The sequence below is a fragment of the Toxorhynchites rutilus genome, chromosome 2, assembly GCF_029784135.1.
Source record: "Toxorhynchites rutilus septentrionalis strain SRP chromosome 2, ASM2978413v1, whole genome shotgun sequence".
Classification (NCBI taxonomy): Eukaryota; Metazoa; Arthropoda; class Insecta; order Diptera; family Culicidae; genus Toxorhynchites; species Toxorhynchites rutilus.
This window is the reverse complement of record NC_073745.1, coordinates 189,423,451-189,441,979: the sequence shown is the minus strand read 5'-3', so window position 1 is coordinate 189,441,979 and position 18,529 is coordinate 189,423,451. Positions and strand designations below refer to the sequence as shown.

The window sequence follows — 18,529 nt, the reverse complement described above, 5'->3', positions numbered from 1 at the left end:
AAATAAAATAGTCTTAACTTCATCACCGACAAGTGCAGTCGAACTTTTATTTTTAAAAAGAAAACCCTAGAAAATATTTAACTGGCGCCCGAATAGGGACCTCGCCAGTGTGGGAAGAGTATAAAGTTTTGTGTTGTGAATTCGTAAAAAAGTGAAGAAATCAAATTCAACAATTAGGTTCAACGAGCCTTCATCACGAAACCGAAGCGGAACCAGGACACCGAGTTTGTTAAACTCAATCGCTATTAGGACCCCGAGTAGCAGCCCATCAAGGACGGCAAAAGGATTTACCCCGACATAGCTGCCTGGTTTTCCCCCCACCAAGCGAGGTTAGCGAGGAATCAACACAAAAAGTCCAACTCTTGTTTCGACATGTTGGCATTTATGTAAGTCGTTTTTATTTTTATTTTTATTGTTAACAGTGAATAAATAACCGTGAAAATAACCGAATAAAAAGAACTAATATAGTGTTTTTAAATTTATTTTGTAAATGATTCAGTGAAAGATTTGATTGTTTTTAAAGTGTTTAAAGTGTATTTTATTTATCCTCAATTTAAATTTAGTGAATGATTTGATAATTTTAAAGTGTTTGAATTGTGATCAAGAAATAATTTCGAAGATAATTTCTTCATAATTTCCTCAAATTAAATTTCATAAATAATCTTACACAATTTATTCAAAAAAGCCTCGAGTTGGTATTTATTTTAGAAATATCATGGCTCTCAACGAAAATCCGCAGCCAATGACGGCAGAAGATTTTGTAGGGATTGGGAAAATCCCAGATTTTGTGCGAGACGTAAAACAGTTTAGCGGAAAACCGATTGAATTAGTGGACTGGATAGCTGACGTAGACTCGATATTCCGGACATATCGTGAAAAACATGCGACAGCCGACCAAATTAATATACTTGAAAGAGTTATACGTCGAAAAATCTGTGGAGAAGCAGCGGATATTTTAAATTCAAACAACATTACTAGCAATTGGGAGCTAATTAAAAACACACTTGTTCTCTACTATAGAGACAAGCGCGACGTCAAAACTTTAGACTTTGAGCTAACAACAATTAAAAAGTTAGCGACTGAAAGTATCAGTACATATTACAGCAGGGTCAACGAAATTTTATCACACGTAATTGCCCAAACACACACAGATGATAAATTGAAAATTAATGCAGCTGTACACATCAGCTATTTTCGCGAAAAAGCTCTTGATGCCTTTATCAGAGGACTCGAAAAACCTTTGAACATACTTTTGAAGAGTACTAATCCTGGATCTCTAGGTCAGGCCTACCAATTTTGCATGGACTACTATAATATGGATCTTCGAAGTGCCCCGTATAGGAATGAGTTTGGTAATCAGCTAATACCCAAACCCAAAGAACCACCAAAAATGATTCCTAGAATGCAAAATCCTAATTTCCGCCCAGTTCCACCTCCGCTTCCGCCAAGATTCCAAAATACATTCCCATTCAGACCAAATCCATTCAATCCGAATATATCACGACCAAACAATTTTAGACCATTTAATTCACCGCAGAGAACATTTCCTCCACCGGAACCGATGGATGTCGACCCGAGTTTGCGAACACGAAATGTGAACTATGGTAATCGACCACCAACCAACATAAAACGCCCACACCCTCCTTCCCAACAACATCCGAATATAAAACGGCAAGCATATCCACTTGAGAATACATATCAATCCTATGAAGAAGACTATGACTATTACAATCACTACGACTTTGAATCTCAACCTAACTTTGATACTGACTATGACCCTTACTACAATTACGAAACACAACCAGAAACAGAAAATCAAGATAGACCTGACACTAACGACCGACCAAACGACGGAAACAGTCCACCACAAAATAATGAAACCATTGCATCTTCCAATTTTTTAGAATGGACCCCCGAGTGGTAAGTATACCGTACATAATGCTCAAAACCTCCATTGGAAATTTTCCCTTTTTAGTTGACACAGGCGCTAATATTAATATTATTAGTCCGAAACTGGCTTATAGTTTTAAACACTCGAAACCATATCATCGGAACCAACATATTAAATGCACTAGGTGCAATTGTTGATTTAAGGAACAAAAACTTGACACTACAATTAGACGAACAGAAACTGGCTATACCCCTTCAGTCCTACATTCCTCAACGTACAGCTTCGAACAGCTTAACTGTGACGACACCTGACACCACTAACAATGACCTAATCGAATCAGAATGCTCCGATCATGAAATTGAAAGCAAAAACGTTTCAGATCCATCTTTATTTAGAACAAATCACCTTTCAGACGATCAAAACAAAAAATTATTGAATATACTTCAAAACCACGACTCAGCTTTTCATAAGCCTGATGCTAAGTTAACATGTAGCACAGTTGTAGAGTGTAGTATCCATACCACTGATGATATTCCAGTTCATCAGAAGGTGTATCCTTACCCTGCAGCTTATGTTGACGAAGTGAACAAACAAATTAACAAACTTTTGAATGATGGAATTATACGACCCTCTCGGTCAGCCTGGACGTCACCTGTTTGGATTGTCCCGAAAAAAACAGATGCGTCAGGAGAAAAAAAATCCCGCATGGTCATTGATTATCGGAAAATCAATGAAAAAACTATTTCAGACCGATATCCTATGCCGGAAATTAACTATGTATTGGATCAATTGAAAGGTCAAAAATTTTTCACCACTCTTGATTTGGCATCTGGTTTCCATCAGATTAGAATGAAGGAAACTGACATTGAGAAAACAGCGTTTTCTATTAACAATGGCAAATATGAATTTACAAGAATGCTATTTGGTTTGAAAAACGCTCCGGCAATTTTTCAACGAGCTATCGATGATGTGCTCCGTCAATATATTGGAAAAATTTGCTACGTTTACATAGATGATGTAATCGTATTTGGCAAAAGATTTGAAGAAGCTTTAGAAAATCTGGAGACCATAATCAAGGCATTGAACGATGCGAATCTCAAGATTCAGTTAGACAAATCTGAATTTTTACATCATGAAATTGAATTTTTAGGATACGTGATCGAATCTGAAGGAATAAAACCGAATCCACAAAAAATTGTAGCAATTAAGAAATATCCACCTCCAAAAACAATAAAAGAATTGAGATCTTTCCTCGGAATGATGAGTTATTATAGAAGATTCGTGAAAGATTTCGCGAAAATTGCTAAACCCCTCACGAACCTTCTTAGGGGGGAGAAGAACATAAGTTCATCTAAGAAAATTAACCTCAACGAAACCGAAATAAATTGCTTTGAAAAAATGAAATCGTTACTATCGTCAACAGACGTGTTAGCATATCCAGATCACACAAAACCCTACATACTGACAACGGACGCTTCAGATTTCGCGATTGGTGCTGTGCTATCGCAAGGTGAAATAGGAAAGGACAGACCAATTCATTTTGCATCACGGTCATTATCAAGAGCAGAAGAAAAGCATTCTGTGCCCGAGAAAGAAATGTTGGCAATATATTGGGCTCTAAAAACGTTTCGAAACTATCTATATGGATCCAAATTCAAAATATTTACAGAACACCAACCACTCACATTTGCCTTATCGCCAAAAAATACAAACGCTAAACTCAAAAATATGAAAGCCTACCTCGAAGAACACCACTACGAAATTATCTATAAAACAGGAAAATCAAATGTTGTTGCTGATGCCCTTAGTCGCATCGCATGTTCGATGACAGCAACCCAACATTCAGCCATTGACAGCGATGACATGTTCATTATATCCACAGAAGCACCTTTAAATGCATTCAGGCATCAGATAATAATAAAAAAGGGACCTGACAAAGTAGAGACTACCAACCCTTTTCCTAATTATATTAGAATCACTATATATTTGAATGATATTAACAAAAATTCTATTTTTCAGATACTGAGAGAACATGTAGATGCATCTAAGCTAAACGGATTATTAACTACAGAAAGTTCTTCTTCTTGAATGGCGTTAACGTTCCCTTGTGGAACTTTTGCCGTCTCAACGTATGCATTAACTAGCGTCATTTATTAATACTTGGTCGAGATTTCTTAAGCCAAATAACACGCCTTGAATGTATTCCGAGGGGCAAGCTCTTGAATACGCATGACCACAGTGCAAGTCGAAGGAAATTTCTTTGACGAAAAATCCCCCGGCCAGAACGGGAATCGAACCCGAACACCCGGCATGATAATGTGAGACACTAACCACTCGGCCACGGGTGCACTGCCCAACTACAGAAAGTATCATGGGTAAAATTCAAGAAGTGTATAAAAAACATTTCGCTAGACAAAACATGTTAAAAATCCGTTTTACTCAGAAAATGCTCATCGACATACCAGAGGAACACGATCAATGGGAAATCATCAAAAAAGAGCACTATAGGGCACATCGTGGCTTAGAGGAAAACAAAGCCCAAATCCTTAGGAAATTTTATTTCCCACAGCTGAATAGCAAACTTCGTGAGTTCACGAAAAACTGCCAACTGTGTCACGAAAACAAGTACGATAGAAATCCTATTCACTATCCTCTCCAAAAAACACCCATTCCTAACGCACCATTTCAAATTGTCCACATTGACATCATGTTTCTAGAGAAATTAATATTTCTTACATACGTTGATAAATTTTCTAAATTTGCTCAAGTCCGTTTAGTACAATCAAGAGCAGCTATAGATCTTGTACCTGCTATAAAAGAAGTTTTAACTAAATACAAACTACCGGAGATTGTCGTGATGGATAACGAGAAATCCTTCACTACAGGTGACCTGGTAAATTTCTTCAACGAAAATAAAATTACTCCTTATATAGTAGCTACAGGTCGAAGCGAGATGAATGGAGTGGTTGAAAGATTTCACTCCACCTTACAGGAAATTTTTCGGATTACTAAAGCTGAAAATCCAAATAAGAAACCAGAAACACTTGTTGAGATGTCAGTAATAAAATACAACTTCACTGTTCATTCCTGCACAAAATATACTCCTTATGAAGTAATTATCCCAAGTTCCCAAAGCTCAAATAGTATTGAAGCAGTTCATAAAAAGCTACAGGAAAAACAAGACCAGGACTTAAAACACCACAATAAAAAACTGACTCTACGGACTATAGACCCAAATAAAGAAGCTTTTGAAAAGACACGACGACGAGTAAAAGCTGTACCCCGCTACAAAAAAATTAAAATCAAAAATGTCCATAATAGTACAATAACTACTTCAGATAACAGACGTGTGCATAAAAATGACTTAAAGATTCGACACAATTAATTTCTTTAAAGACTGTTACTGACGCAAATCTCTGGACCTGTCATGCCACAAACGATTTCGGTACATAAGGCAGACAACCTACCTCTTTTCATATACGACAAAGGATACGGCCGAATACAAATCAACTATCATTACTACATCCATCATTTTAAATTAGAGCCGTTCAAAGTTCACGTAAAAGATCTAAAGTCGAAATTCAATGAAATAGAAGCAAATCAGTTTACTAATCTTATACTAGATAAATTCAATGAGTTAGATACAAACATAAAAAATCTTTTGCCAATAAAGAGAAGAAAACGATGGAATCAATTAGGAACAGCATGGAAATACCTAGCAGGAAGCCCCGATGCTAACGATCTCAAGATTATCAATAGTTCTATCAACGGCCTTATCAACAATAACAATGAGCAGGTTAGAATCAACAGAGAAATTTCACTACAAATGAAAGAAGCCGTGTTTAAAACAAAAGAATCTATTCAACTGCTTAATCTTGAGTCATCTGAATTGTATTCTGTAAACATACTCTTGAACTTAAAATTCCTGAATGACAAATTAAATCAAATTATACAAACAATAACGCTAGCAAAAGTAGGGATGCTTAATGAACAAGTACTGAGCCAGAATGAAATAGAGTTAATTATTGAAGATCTATGTAAAGAAAATGTAACTGTTTGGAACACCGCTGAAGCATTAACTTATGTCACTACATCTATTGTAACCAACGAACATGAAATAGCACTTTTACTCAAACTACCAAAGCTAGACCCGAGAATCTTCAGAAAAATCTTCATTCTACCAACATGGTTCAATCGTCAACAAATCCACATCTCCAACCATAATTATCTTAATCATGAAGACCAGTACTATATTGTGAGCAGCCTGCAGCCAAGAATTTTCGATGCCAAAGACATTACACCTGACTCAACAGTATGCGTACCATACCTGCTTAACGGAAAACCAGCAAAATGCGATTATCTAGCCAACCCAGCGGAAGAAATCATTTCAATTGACAGCCAACATCTCATCACGAATGTGTTAGACAATTTCACCCTGCACACCAACTGTGGCTTATCCGAGAGGAACCTGTCGGGTACTTACCTGATTTCATTCAACAACTGTGAGGTAACAGTTAACAACCAAACGTTTTCAAACTATAACCGGAACATAACTGGAGAACCTATTCATTTGCCGATGTATGGCATACCTATAGAAAAACAACGTATTGTTGTTAATCTGAGCTTACATCATTTGCATAATCTGCACCTAGAGACAAGAAAAGAGATGGAAGAAATCCGTTTAAACGCCACTAGTATGCAATGGCCACATTGGACAATTTTTGGAGGACTATCATTTACTCCCATTGTCATAAGCATTATTTTCTTTTTGTTCATTTCCCACCATAGAAGATCAGAAGTCAAAATCCAGATGAATCACCAAAAGCAGGCCCCAGATGAAGCAAAGAGATTCCAAATATTACCATTAAGTGAAATTCTTCGTATGGAACCTCACACTTAAAGGGGGAGAAGTTAACGATTGAACCCTAGACACAACCAGCCCATCGTCAGCATAATCGCGTATCGCATGAGAAGCGATATGAGCCGCCGCAGATAAACAAACATCATTTCTGCTGAGTGGACAACCACCGCGGGACTGTCATCAGTTAGTTTACATATAGCCTGGAGAGATGAAATAAAATAGTCTTAACTTCATCACCGACAAGTGCAGTCGAACTTTTATTTTTAAAAAGAAAACCCTAGAAAATATTTAACTCGCGCAGTATAGCAATACGGCGCAAATTTCAGCGTAAAACTCAGCGCAAATCTCTGCGTAAGAACGGCGCTGACAACCAAACATTTCATCTGTGTTTCGGAACGTGCTCATTCGCCAGAGCGCATGTGTGCACAAGGAGTGGGAGCTCAACTGGGTACAAAAATCTTGCATTCTGAAGACTGGTGACTCCTTACGGAATTCCATAGATTGCAGTTGTGAAAATACATGAAAATATTCATTTTCTAATAATTATATTTTTTGTAAAGCAAATTGTTCCATGATGTCGTTTTTATTACACACCCATGCATGCATTACGCCTATTGAGCTTTATTCGTTGAGGGAATATCAGTTTTCTCCAAAACAAACCATATTCTTCTATACACTTTTGGAAATATAGATATTTATAATTTTCATAGCAGATGTCTCAAAAACAGATTTGGCATCCTTTCTATATGCTTTATGAAACATTTCAAACTCGTTTCAAAATATTTCTGCAACGCCACTGACATTCGAGCAGAGTAACGAATCAAGCTGTTTTCCTCGATTTTTATAATTCCAGATTTTACTCGGTGTGATAGTGATAGTGATTGTATCGAATCCTCGATTCGATTTCTATAATAGGGCCCTATGTTTTGATTCATTCGTTTGTTTTGATCAGTATTTGTTTCCCGGTGCTGCCAGAACAGTCTACACAAGGTAAGTGTTTAATACTGAATCATTTATATCCATCATGTTAAAATTTACAATGCCGGATTTACATCCAGCGCATATTTCATTGATTGGAAATGAGTGGACAGAAGGCAAAAAAACAAATCACTACCAGTTTGAACGGCTCGTAAACATTGCTCGAGACTTTCAAATAGAATCCCGGTCAAGGAAAAGTTGGAGGAATTCAGTGAGAAGCTTAATGCACTGGGAAAACCCATGCATCTTGGCTCAGAATAGCAGAAAGTATGTGTTTATCTATGATACAAACAGTAAGTTACCCATATTAGACATACCGAGGCACCACTCAGTGTTGCATTAGAGGAGATTGTGACCTGTAATTGGACATTCGCAATGACAGTGAAACAGTGTCGACCCTCATTCTGGGGCCGTAATTAGGGTCCAGAATTCGATGCTTACGAAGATGTCCAATTAGAGGCAAAAATGTCCAATTATTCGTGTCGCATTACAATAGCCAATTAGCTAGATGTCAATATATATTAAACTAATGTAATATTGAATATATATTAGAAATTGATTGTCACGGTTTTTTCAAATAAAACAGATTTTCTTAACTCTGAACCTACGAAATACGGAATGTCGTTTGTACTTCAAATACTCTATCACCAATTTTCCAAACAATTTTACTACGCAAATTGACGTAATATATCATAGAGCAGTGAATGGAAATCTGATTGAACCTTGTTCACACATGCTAGTCCTAAGCTCTAACCACTCGTTATTTCATGCTAGAATGAATAAGAAGATTATATACAAAAAAAAGTCACAGGAAGGTTGTGTCCGAGACGAAACCGCATAGTTGACGTAGGATTCCGTTAGGCTATCTGTTGATTTTGGATATGTTTAAAGAATTACATCGTTAAACTCTTTGATAATGATTTGGTGGCCCTGAAAAGGACCGTTTTGTTAGGTTGTTGGGTATTGTTTGTTCACTGATATGAAATTTCTCGGAGCAACCAACATTAAAGTTTCAAATTTAAATTTTATTTGCTAGAATTAATCGTATCACTCACCTTACTTGCAATATAAAAATGCCCACGACTTGCATATATTTGCAATGACGATTTGCCCTGAGCACCTTGGTTTTGATGGTTTGGTTTGTCTCTGTTAGGGAACACATCTCGGTAGGAACAAAAGTTCCCCCTACTTTCATGTATTTGCAATGCCGATTTCTCCCAGGCAGCTTGGTTTTGATGTCTCTGCTAGGGAACCGCCGCATGTGTCGTTAATTTCGACCAATCAGAAGTGGGTATTTCCGTTAGGATACGGGTTGGGATTCTTCAATTGTTTGATAGTTATTTTCATGACATATATTATTTTCTTCAATATAAAAAATTGTTATGGAGTGCCGAAATCGATTGACGCAAAAATTTCATCAATCCATCGAGAAATGACTGAGCAATAAGTGTTTGAAATTGGACAATTTTCACGATGTGCTCGATTTTCGATTTTCAATTTGTACCCCAATATGTTCCCGAAAGACGTAATCCTACGTCAAAAAATTTGCTAAAAAAATTAAATTCATACGTGACTGTTGTTTTTATTACATTTGGTCGGCCGCCAGCGCTTCGAGGGCTATATGGGATATGTTTTTATTGCACATGAAACAAAGCATGCCATACGCCTAATAAACTTCATTCGAAAAGGGAATATCAGTTTTCTCCAAAACATAACCATATTAACACTTCTGGAAATATAGATATTTATAATTTTAATAGCAGATGTCTCAAAAAAAGATTTGGCATCCTTTCTATATTGCTTTGTGAAACATTTCAAACCCGTTTCAAAATATTTCAACGCCACCCCTGACATTCGAGCAACAGTAATGAATCGAGCTGTATTCCTCGATTTCTATGGGCCCTATTATAGAAATCGAATCGAGGATTCGATACAGTCACTATCACTATCACACCGAGTAAAATCTGGAATTATAGAAATCGAGGAAAACAGCTCGATTCGTTACTCTGCTCGAATGTCAGTGGCCGTGCTGAAATATTTAGAAACGAGTTTGAAATGTTTCACAAAGCACTATAGAAAGGATGCCAAATCTTTTTCTGAGACATCTGTTATGAACATTATAAATATCTATATTTCCAAAAGTGTTAAAATGGTTATGTTTTGGAGAAAACTGGTATTCCTTCAACGAATGGAGCTTAATAGGCGTAATGCATTCATGGATAAGTAATAAAAACGACATCATGGAACAATTTGCTTTACAAAAAATATAATTATTAGAAAATGAAATTTTTCATGTATTTACACAACTAAAATCTATAGAATTCCGTAAGGAGTCACGCATGAATCCCACTTTTCTTGATAAAATATTTTTTTTGCATGTGATTCTCTTTTAGCGTCGATTTCTTGTTGTAGCGGCGTCAATAGCTTTATTGTATTGGGCCATACCCTGTGGACCTGAATTCTCGCTTGTTGTGTGCTAGTGTTTTCTTTACCTTTCACCTCATGTGAATCCAAATCTGTAATTTAAAAAACATTATTGTTTTGCAAGACATTTCAACTTTGGCATATGGTATAGAAAGTTCGGTATAGTATAGCAATAAAAAAGAAAATTTCTGACAAAAGTAACACGTACTAATGTACGCTAGCAGGAATAAGCAATTTTTAGGTAGGAAATTCGGTTGATATTTATTCAAAGAATATGATAAAATTTACTTATGAAGTTATATGGATCGTAGAAGAAACACTTACTTTCTGCCATTCTGAACCAAGACACATTGGTGGTCTCAGTGCATTAAGCTCCTCAATGAATTCCTTCCACCTTTCCTTAACCGAGATTCTATTTGAACTGCCTCCACAAATACCTCGAACAATGTTTACATTCGCTTTCATTGGTTCAACGAGTCGTTCAAACCTAGGTAGTGCGGACTGAATCAAAACGGCTGTCAAAAAAGATCCAATTGAAATGTCAAAAGAGATCCAACGATCAGGAGTGTTATTTTTCTTATGATAATCAACACTATAAAAGAGGTATTGTTGTCAAGGGCAAAAATAAGTAAAATTATAAAATGAACGAACTACATTTTTCCGTCAATTGTTTAATTAACCATTGCATCTCTGAAAGAGCATCTCAGCCTTTCACTGAGCAACGCATTTTTAATGTCCCCTCTCTTTGTCATAACGTTTTTCCGAACGTAATAAAAACAAACAAAGTCAGAGTCACGTAAATGTTTACTCCTGCGATTTGGAAATATTCGATAAAAAGTGAAGGAAGAGATGCCAGATGATTTAAAAAAAAAGTCTGTAAAAACATGTGAATGTCTGTTAAAAATGTGGAAAAGTCTGTAAAAGTGTGCAGATCTATAGAAATGTCTTTTAACGTTAATTTTCACATATTCATTAATACTTATAGTGGTTCTCAGATCGTCGTCAAAAGTGGTAATTTTGTTCTTCATCCGCAAAACATTAAACTCGTATTTTTTTAATTTGTCATTAGGGTGCCCATTTCCATTTTAGGGTGATCCCAAAAATCATTTTTTTCCACTTTTTTCCAAATGACTTTTTTCAAAAATTTATAACTTTCGAACCACTCAACCGATTTAGATGATCGACATATCAAATTTAAGCCAATGAGCTTTAATTGAGAAATATTTAACTTGCATATAATATGGATCCTATTTTTAATATGGATTGAAAGCTGAGAATTTTTTACATAAAATATCTTGATATCAGAGATGCTATTTTTTCGTTTTTGAAATATGATTTTTCAAAACTAATCGATGGTTCGAAAAACAATTTATCCCACTACAAAAAGTCATAACTTTCAAACTATTGGACCGAATCATATCATCGACATATCAAATTGAAGCTTACGAGTTATTTTTCTTTGAAAAAATATTACTTTTGCGAAGAAATTGAATTTTGTTTTTGTAATTATTGATTTAGTTAGTTTTTCATAGTTTTCTCGGTTAAAGATAGGAGCACTATATTTTTTTTTATTTTTTATGGAAAGCTGAGGATTATTTACCTAACATATCTCGACATCAGAGATGCTATAATTATCGTTTTTAAGTTAGAATTTTGTAAATTTAACATGTTTTAAGTCTTCGATCAATATTCATATGTGACTAAACTAGACCTATGCTACTAGAATCCAATCTTCCCGTGTGAATTTTTCTTATTGGCTTCAATTTAATATATCGATCATCTAAATCGGTTCAGTAGTTCAAATGTTATGATTTTTTGCAGAAAGTTATTTTTGGACAAATGGGGAAAAATGATTTTTTTTAAATCATATCTAAAAAACGAAAAAATAGCAACCCTGATATCGAGATATGTTGTGTAAAAAAATCCTCAGCTTTCAAGAAAAAATATAAAAAAATATAGCGCCCTCTAGTCGAAAGTCATAAAAAAATAAAAAACGACTACAATCAATAATTACTAAAATATAATTATTTTTTTCGCAAGTTAAATATTTTTTAATAAAAGGCTAGGTCAATTTTATATGTCGATCATCTAAATCGATTCAGTGATTCAAAAGTTATTAATTTTCATTTGTCATTTTTGGGAAAAAGTGGAAAAAAATTATTTTTCGGACCACTTAATAACTTATGTGCTGTAAGGTGTTTAAATGTTTCAACGATCTACACATACATACATACACATACATACACATACATACGCGTTGTTAATTTTTATAAAAAACAGTATTTCACCGTTGATATATTGGACATCCACCAAGGCTTGCGGTCTTGTCGTTGATGAAATTTATAAGGAAATGCAGTGTATATTTTCCATCCGCCATGCAAGGCTATACAAGTTTTAGATCACCACACGGCCATGAACCATGTCTGTCGTAACAATATCGAACAGTAACCCATATTTCGTCATAAGCAGACCCGAAAGCAAATGTAAGTTGTTAAAAATAGAATGAAAATTTTTATTCGATGTTGTTTAAATACTTAGAAGACATAGTCCTGACCCTAACTTAACTATTTTTCAATAAATCTCCTTGCATTTCAGCAAAACAATCTTATCTAGAACAGAAAATATTTATCAGAGACAATTTTCGTTCAAGATTTTTCCTTACCTGCAGAGAATGCAATTTTTCATTAATTGTGAATGATGGGGTTGAACACTAATGGGGCGGGATTTCTACAACTGGTTAATCACTGGGATTTCTTCGTGCAAATGGGGGACTCCAATCTCGATCGCTAGATGGACCGCAGATGGTTTCGACGGGGAACACTCGGGGAACACTCGGGGGACACTCGGGGGACACTCGGGGGACACTCGGGGAACACCTCTATTACAGCAGTAGCGTTGAACAACGAACGATTCGTTGAACTATTTCGGGTATTCATAAAAAAACTCACGGAGTTTTTAACAAAACTTCAGTCCCTTTAATACGTCTTCCATTCTTGAAGGTTCGATACAAAGCAACAAACTTGGTGAAAAAACGTTGCTATAGGAGCGAAAAACATTGGGTTGCTAGGGTGCACAAATCGCAAGATTACTAGATGGCTAGATTTCTACAATATTCCATTTCAGATCTAACATTAACCGGCCACCTTGAAAATACAATTTTCAATAACAACTTAAATCTATGTTATAATTAATAATTCTTCTTCTTTGCGTAAGGGTACCTTCAATATTGATGGCTTCAGTATACCTCCTAAAGATTGTGGAACCGCCACGTCTCTGAAGATGTTGTTGCAGTATTTCTGTTGATCGTATTTTGCATCTGGAACTATTTCGGGTACTTCGATTTTGACCGGTGACAACATTGATGGCTGTGGGCTTGAAATCGCCAATAAAAGTTCAGCCGATAGAGGTCTGATTTGGGTACCGGTGGTGACATTACCACCTTGGATCAGCTTCAATTGGTGCAGTACAATGAACAATTTAAACAATGCGCGGAAGCCAGCGATGACAAGTTTGTGCCGAATGTTGTTGGATTAGCAGTTTTTTGCGTACATCCTTCAGCTCGTCGTGGAATGCCTCTGGTTGCACTACTTTCATCAGATATAATTGAGTTGCGTTCGTGTTTTGGACGAGAAGCACTCGGACATGGATCCGGTCATATTTCGAGCGTATATTACAGATGAAGCGGATTACAAAATCCACTATATTCAGCATCATTTGATATGACGAGGATTGCAGGAACAGCTTGTGGGAGAGAGAAGCTTGATGAATGAGTACTTGACGTTGTTCGAGTTCTTCCGTTGGGAACTCGGAGCGAGGGAGATTTTGAATTGGCCATACTTTCTTGGGGTCAAGAGATGCTACGAGAGTGGCACTCAGCTCGAATCTTGGAAAGCTGATTGACTCCAACGGGGCTATCTCCGACTTGGATACTTTGACGTTGCTATTATCACCTTCCAAACTTATATAAATGCATGCTTCATATGATTTTTTTAATGTGTTACGGTAATACGAGATGAAAGTATTTTGATTATTCCATAATTTTGGAAGAGATGTGGGTTTTTGGCAAAATGGTTTCCACTTACGATGAAGATTTGGAGTGATTTCATCACCCCAACCTAAGCACAGGAGGATGGCTTTGGCACAGTGCATGTCTTCATCTAGTAGTACTTTGTGCATAATTTGTAAGGACGAGATAAAATCGTGCGTGCTTCTGTATTTCCAGAATTTTCTTTGGGGCAGGTGATCGTCGGGGCTAAACAAAACAAAGCGGGATATTTTCCTAATATTACCCATAAGCACAATTGAGATGTGTCGGAAACGCAGAACAATGGTGAGCAATTCGTCATGAGCAATCTTCAGTGAGCCTTCAAATATGATTCGATCTTTAGTCGATGAACTGTCCTTCTTCGCGACGGTCTATTCTTCGATAATATTAGGGTACTGCAATTTGAGATCTGCGGTCACCTCCTCAAGTTTCCACAAACGTTGTAGTTGATCTTCGATCGACGGAGCTAAAGCTACATGACAAGTTACTGCTTCTCTTGATTCATCGTGCTTCATTTGACCAGTGACGATCCAGCCAAAGACCGTTTCGACCAGCATGGGAAGATTCTGGGCCAAGCGGATTCGTCCATCTAGCAAAAGAGTGTAGAAATGACCTGCGCCAATTATGAGGTCGATTCTTCGAGAAATGTTAAACTCAGGATCGGCTAACAAACTGATTCCGGAATTTTCCAATGGGTAATAGAATATGAAACTGCTGGGGTATCGCTGGTAACTTTTCGCAGGACGAGAAAATTCATTCGCTGCTTGAAATCATTCACTCTGGATCGGAGCTCAGTTGTCACCTGATATTTAGCGTTGGTGAGGGTGCCGTCTACACCCGTTATGGGGACGTTGACTGTTGTGCGGGTAAGATGCAATTGATGACACAACCGTTCACTGATTGCGTTCGGCTGCGACCCTGTGTCCAACAGGGCTCGAGCCAAGTGCTCTTGTCCATATGCATCTACGATTATTAGAACCACGGTAGAAAGAAGTACACTCATTTTGTTTCCTTCTACAGCTGCGCTGGATGCTGCTACGTGAGCATTATTGTCAGCAGCCAGAGTCTCGGTGGTGGCAATAGCAGATACCACGCGGGAGGGACCAGGTAGGAGCTCGTTCTCTGTTTTCGGGGTTGTCTCTGATTTAGGTTCCGGATGCAATTGAACTTCGATGTAACCGGGGTGTATTATCGTGTGGTGTCGCTTGGTGCATTGCTTGCACACAAACTTTGAGCGACAAGTACGAGCAAAATGGTCGCTACAGAAGCAATTGCTACATAGCTTTTTGTCGTTTACGACCCTCATACGATCTTGAATATTCATTTCGTTGAATAAGAGACAGTCCATCAGCGAATGCCTCTGTTTTTCACAGGCGGGACATAATGGATATTCCTTGTTAACACTTTCAGGCATAGCGTTGGAGCTGACACGAGAGGCATTCTGCTTTTGGATTCCAGAATTGTGGTTTCCGGTTTTAGATTGGGATGGGCTTGGGCGGTTGACCATAATCGTCTCAAGTACTCGAGTCCTTTTCTGCAGGAACTCAACCATTTTTTCGTAGGTCGGATTTTCATCTGATGCGATTGATTCCTCCCATGCGCTGTGGGAGGCGTCATCTAATTTGTCTACCAGCAGCTCTATCAGAATGGAACTAAATTGTTCGACAGGTTCTCCTAACTGCTGCAGTACCTTGGTGTGCCGTTGAAAATCATCAAGAATGCGGTGGAGCGCCTCCACAGAATCATTTGGGATCTTTGGGTACTTCAGGAGCGCTAGTATGTGCTTTTTTCGTAGTAGACTCTTATTGGAATAACGCTTGATAAGCGTGTCCCACGCAACAGAGTAGTTCGCAGCGGTGATGGTGATAGAATGAATGAGATTCGCTGCTTCTCCCTTTAGAGCAGCGCGAAGATAGTGAAATTTCTGCACACTTGATATCTCCGTTGACGAGTGAATCATGGAAAGGAAGGTGTCGTGGAAGGTCAGCCATCCATTAAAATCACCATCGAACTCAGGCAGCGTGATCGTCGGCAGTTTTACGTTCGACAGTGGGTTGGGAAATGGTAGTTGCGCGGGGATAGCCTGAGTAGAGGTTGATGCCACAGGCAATTGTTGGGTGGAGTGCTTCACTAGCAAACTAGCTTTCACTTGAAAATATTTTTCTTCGACCTTGGCTCTTATTTCGGCATTTTCCAGTGCAAAGTTTTCATCGACATCGAGCTCTTCGTACTCTGATTGTACTGTTTCGAAAGACTCCATCAACTTCTCAATACGCTCCAGTCGTAGTGGAATTTCGTGGCCATGTTCATCAGGATCAAAATTCCGCAAGAATGTCTCCAAACGCGTAATCGAGTCAAGAATGTTTTTTCGCTTCAGCTCCTTAGCTTTCATTCTTTTCTCGTTCTGATTTGACATCTTGACGTTAGATCCGAACACAAATGGGCAGCTAAAATGGTCGAAAAAGACCCAGCAGTACCGAAAAATAGAGTAGATCTTATTGGAACGGTACTCACCTTGTACCTCTTCCAAAGAGGCCTTGTATGATTAATTCTATCAGCAACTAACGGGAAATAACAGGTTGAGATAACTGGACAATGGGCAGTTATACACGGGTAATGTGGGTGGCAGCATTAACGAATTTTTCCAATTTCGTTAGAAGTTCGGGAAACGGGGTTTATCTCTGTTAATCTTCTTGATATCGTGCGGATACCGTATGCTCTGGGTAGTGTCGGTTTTCAGGTTATGTGACCGTACTTCTTGTTTGCGGGGCGAATTGTGTGACCTTTATCCTGGTCACGGCACCAAAATGATGGGGTTGAACACTAATGGGGCGGGATTTCTACAACGGGTTAATCACTGGGATTTCTTCGTGCAAATGGGGGACTCCAATCTCGATCGCTAGATGGACCGCAGATGGTTTCGACGGGGAACACTCGGGGAACACTCGGGGGACACTCGGGGGACACTCGGGGAACACCTCTATTACAGCAGTAGCGTTGAACAACGAACGATTCGTTGAACTATTTCGGGATATTCATAAAAAAACTCACGGAGTTTTTAACAAAACTTCAGTCCCTTTAATACGTCTTCCATTCTTGAAGGTTCGATACAAAGCAACAAACTTGGTGAAAAAACGTTGCTATAGGAGCGAAAAACATTGGGTTGCTAGGGTGCACAAATCGCAAGATTACTAGATGGCTAGATTTCTACAATATTCCATTTCAGATCTAACAGTGAATAACCGTATCCTCTCTTTCGTCTGCAATGATGTCAAGGCAAAAGTTCATACACACCAGATGGGCCAACCAGAAGGACTGCCGGGCCGCAGGTTGAGTATCGCTGGTCTAACGTCATGTGTATTGATATATACTAAATATAATAACTTTTCAGTATTAAAACTATGGAAAAATGTCATATGGTGAGACAAATATTTTTGATGTGATGAATAGATGTGATGAATGTTTTACAGATATGTCTGTAAATTTACAAACATATTTGTAAATCTGGCATCTCTGGTGGTCTGAGAATTTATTGCAAGAAATCGCTTGAAAACATGCATGAATTTGCTTGAGAATGAAGTGGATTGAGTCCGCACCACTTAGGTTCAAACTGGTGGTGATTTGTCTGTCCACTCATTTTCAGCCACTGAAATATGCTCTGGAAGTAAGTTCTGCATTCTAAATTGAATGAATGATTAATATCAATAATGCTGGATTAAACACTTACCTTGTATAGATATAGAAGCATTCTGGCAGCACCGTAAAACAAATACTGATCAAAACAAACGAACATGTGTTGAAAATTGCATATATTTAAGCGTTTCTGAAATGTTTCCCAAAGGAAAATATCAAGGACGCAAACCAAAACAAAATAATTCTCTGAAGATATGCACGAGCGAAACAAACAACTCGAAAAGTTCTGACACTTGCATCGTTAGCTATCACTCGCTCGGTGCTATCGAATCGCTCGATTTCTATAATAGTGTTGCGGACAACCCTATTTTGCCGCGCTCGGATACGTTATTCATCCGACGCAGCTCAGACCGCAGGGCTCGCGTGCGACAGCATGACTGTCACTGAGCGATGCTGGAGATGCGCATATAAGTGTTTTTAATGTGGTTGTCAATTGTTGTTATTTACATTGTTATTGTTGTGGACAGAGTCATTGTTTATCGTCCATCACCAAATGTATCGTTTTAGTCATGTCGTAAATAAAGTTTCGTTAATAACCCTGTCGTGATATTGTCCCAATGCAAGTCCAGGGTACCGCGGTACAAAAGTGGCGACGAGAAATCGCGAGTGTATGTTGTTTTTCACCGTCGGAAAAACA

The 18,529-nt window shown here is 37.8% G+C and overlaps 1 protein-coding gene and 1 long non-coding RNA gene across 3 annotated transcripts; one reads left to right on the top strand and one right to left on the bottom strand.

The window, feature by feature from the left end:
- LOC129770141 (uncharacterized) lies at positions 1 to 6,985 on the top strand. The gene is made up of 2 exons (XM_055772791.1): positions 1 to 386; positions 5,288 to 6,985. The coding sequence occupies exons 1-2, from the start codon at positions 373 to 375 to the stop codon at positions 6,789 to 6,791; spliced, it is 1,518 nt and encodes a 505-aa protein (XP_055628766.1). The 5' UTR covers positions 1 to 372; the 3' UTR covers positions 6,792 to 6,985.
- Positions 6,986 to 7,035: 50 nt separating this feature from the next.
- LOC129770142 (uncharacterized) lies at positions 7,036 to 13,520 on the bottom strand. 2 transcript variants are annotated; one of them, XR_008742040.1, is made up of 5 exons: positions 12,817 to 13,520; positions 12,689 to 12,763; positions 12,443 to 12,577; positions 10,479 to 10,669; positions 7,036 to 10,246 (listed from the first exon to the last, which is right to left on the bottom strand). It is a non-coding gene; the product is annotated as an uncharacterized LOC129770142 (long non-coding RNA). The 2 variants fall into 2 exon arrangements; XR_008742039.1 differs by having other exon boundaries at positions 12,443 to 12,763.
- Positions 13,521 to 18,529: the final 5,009 nt, after the last annotated feature.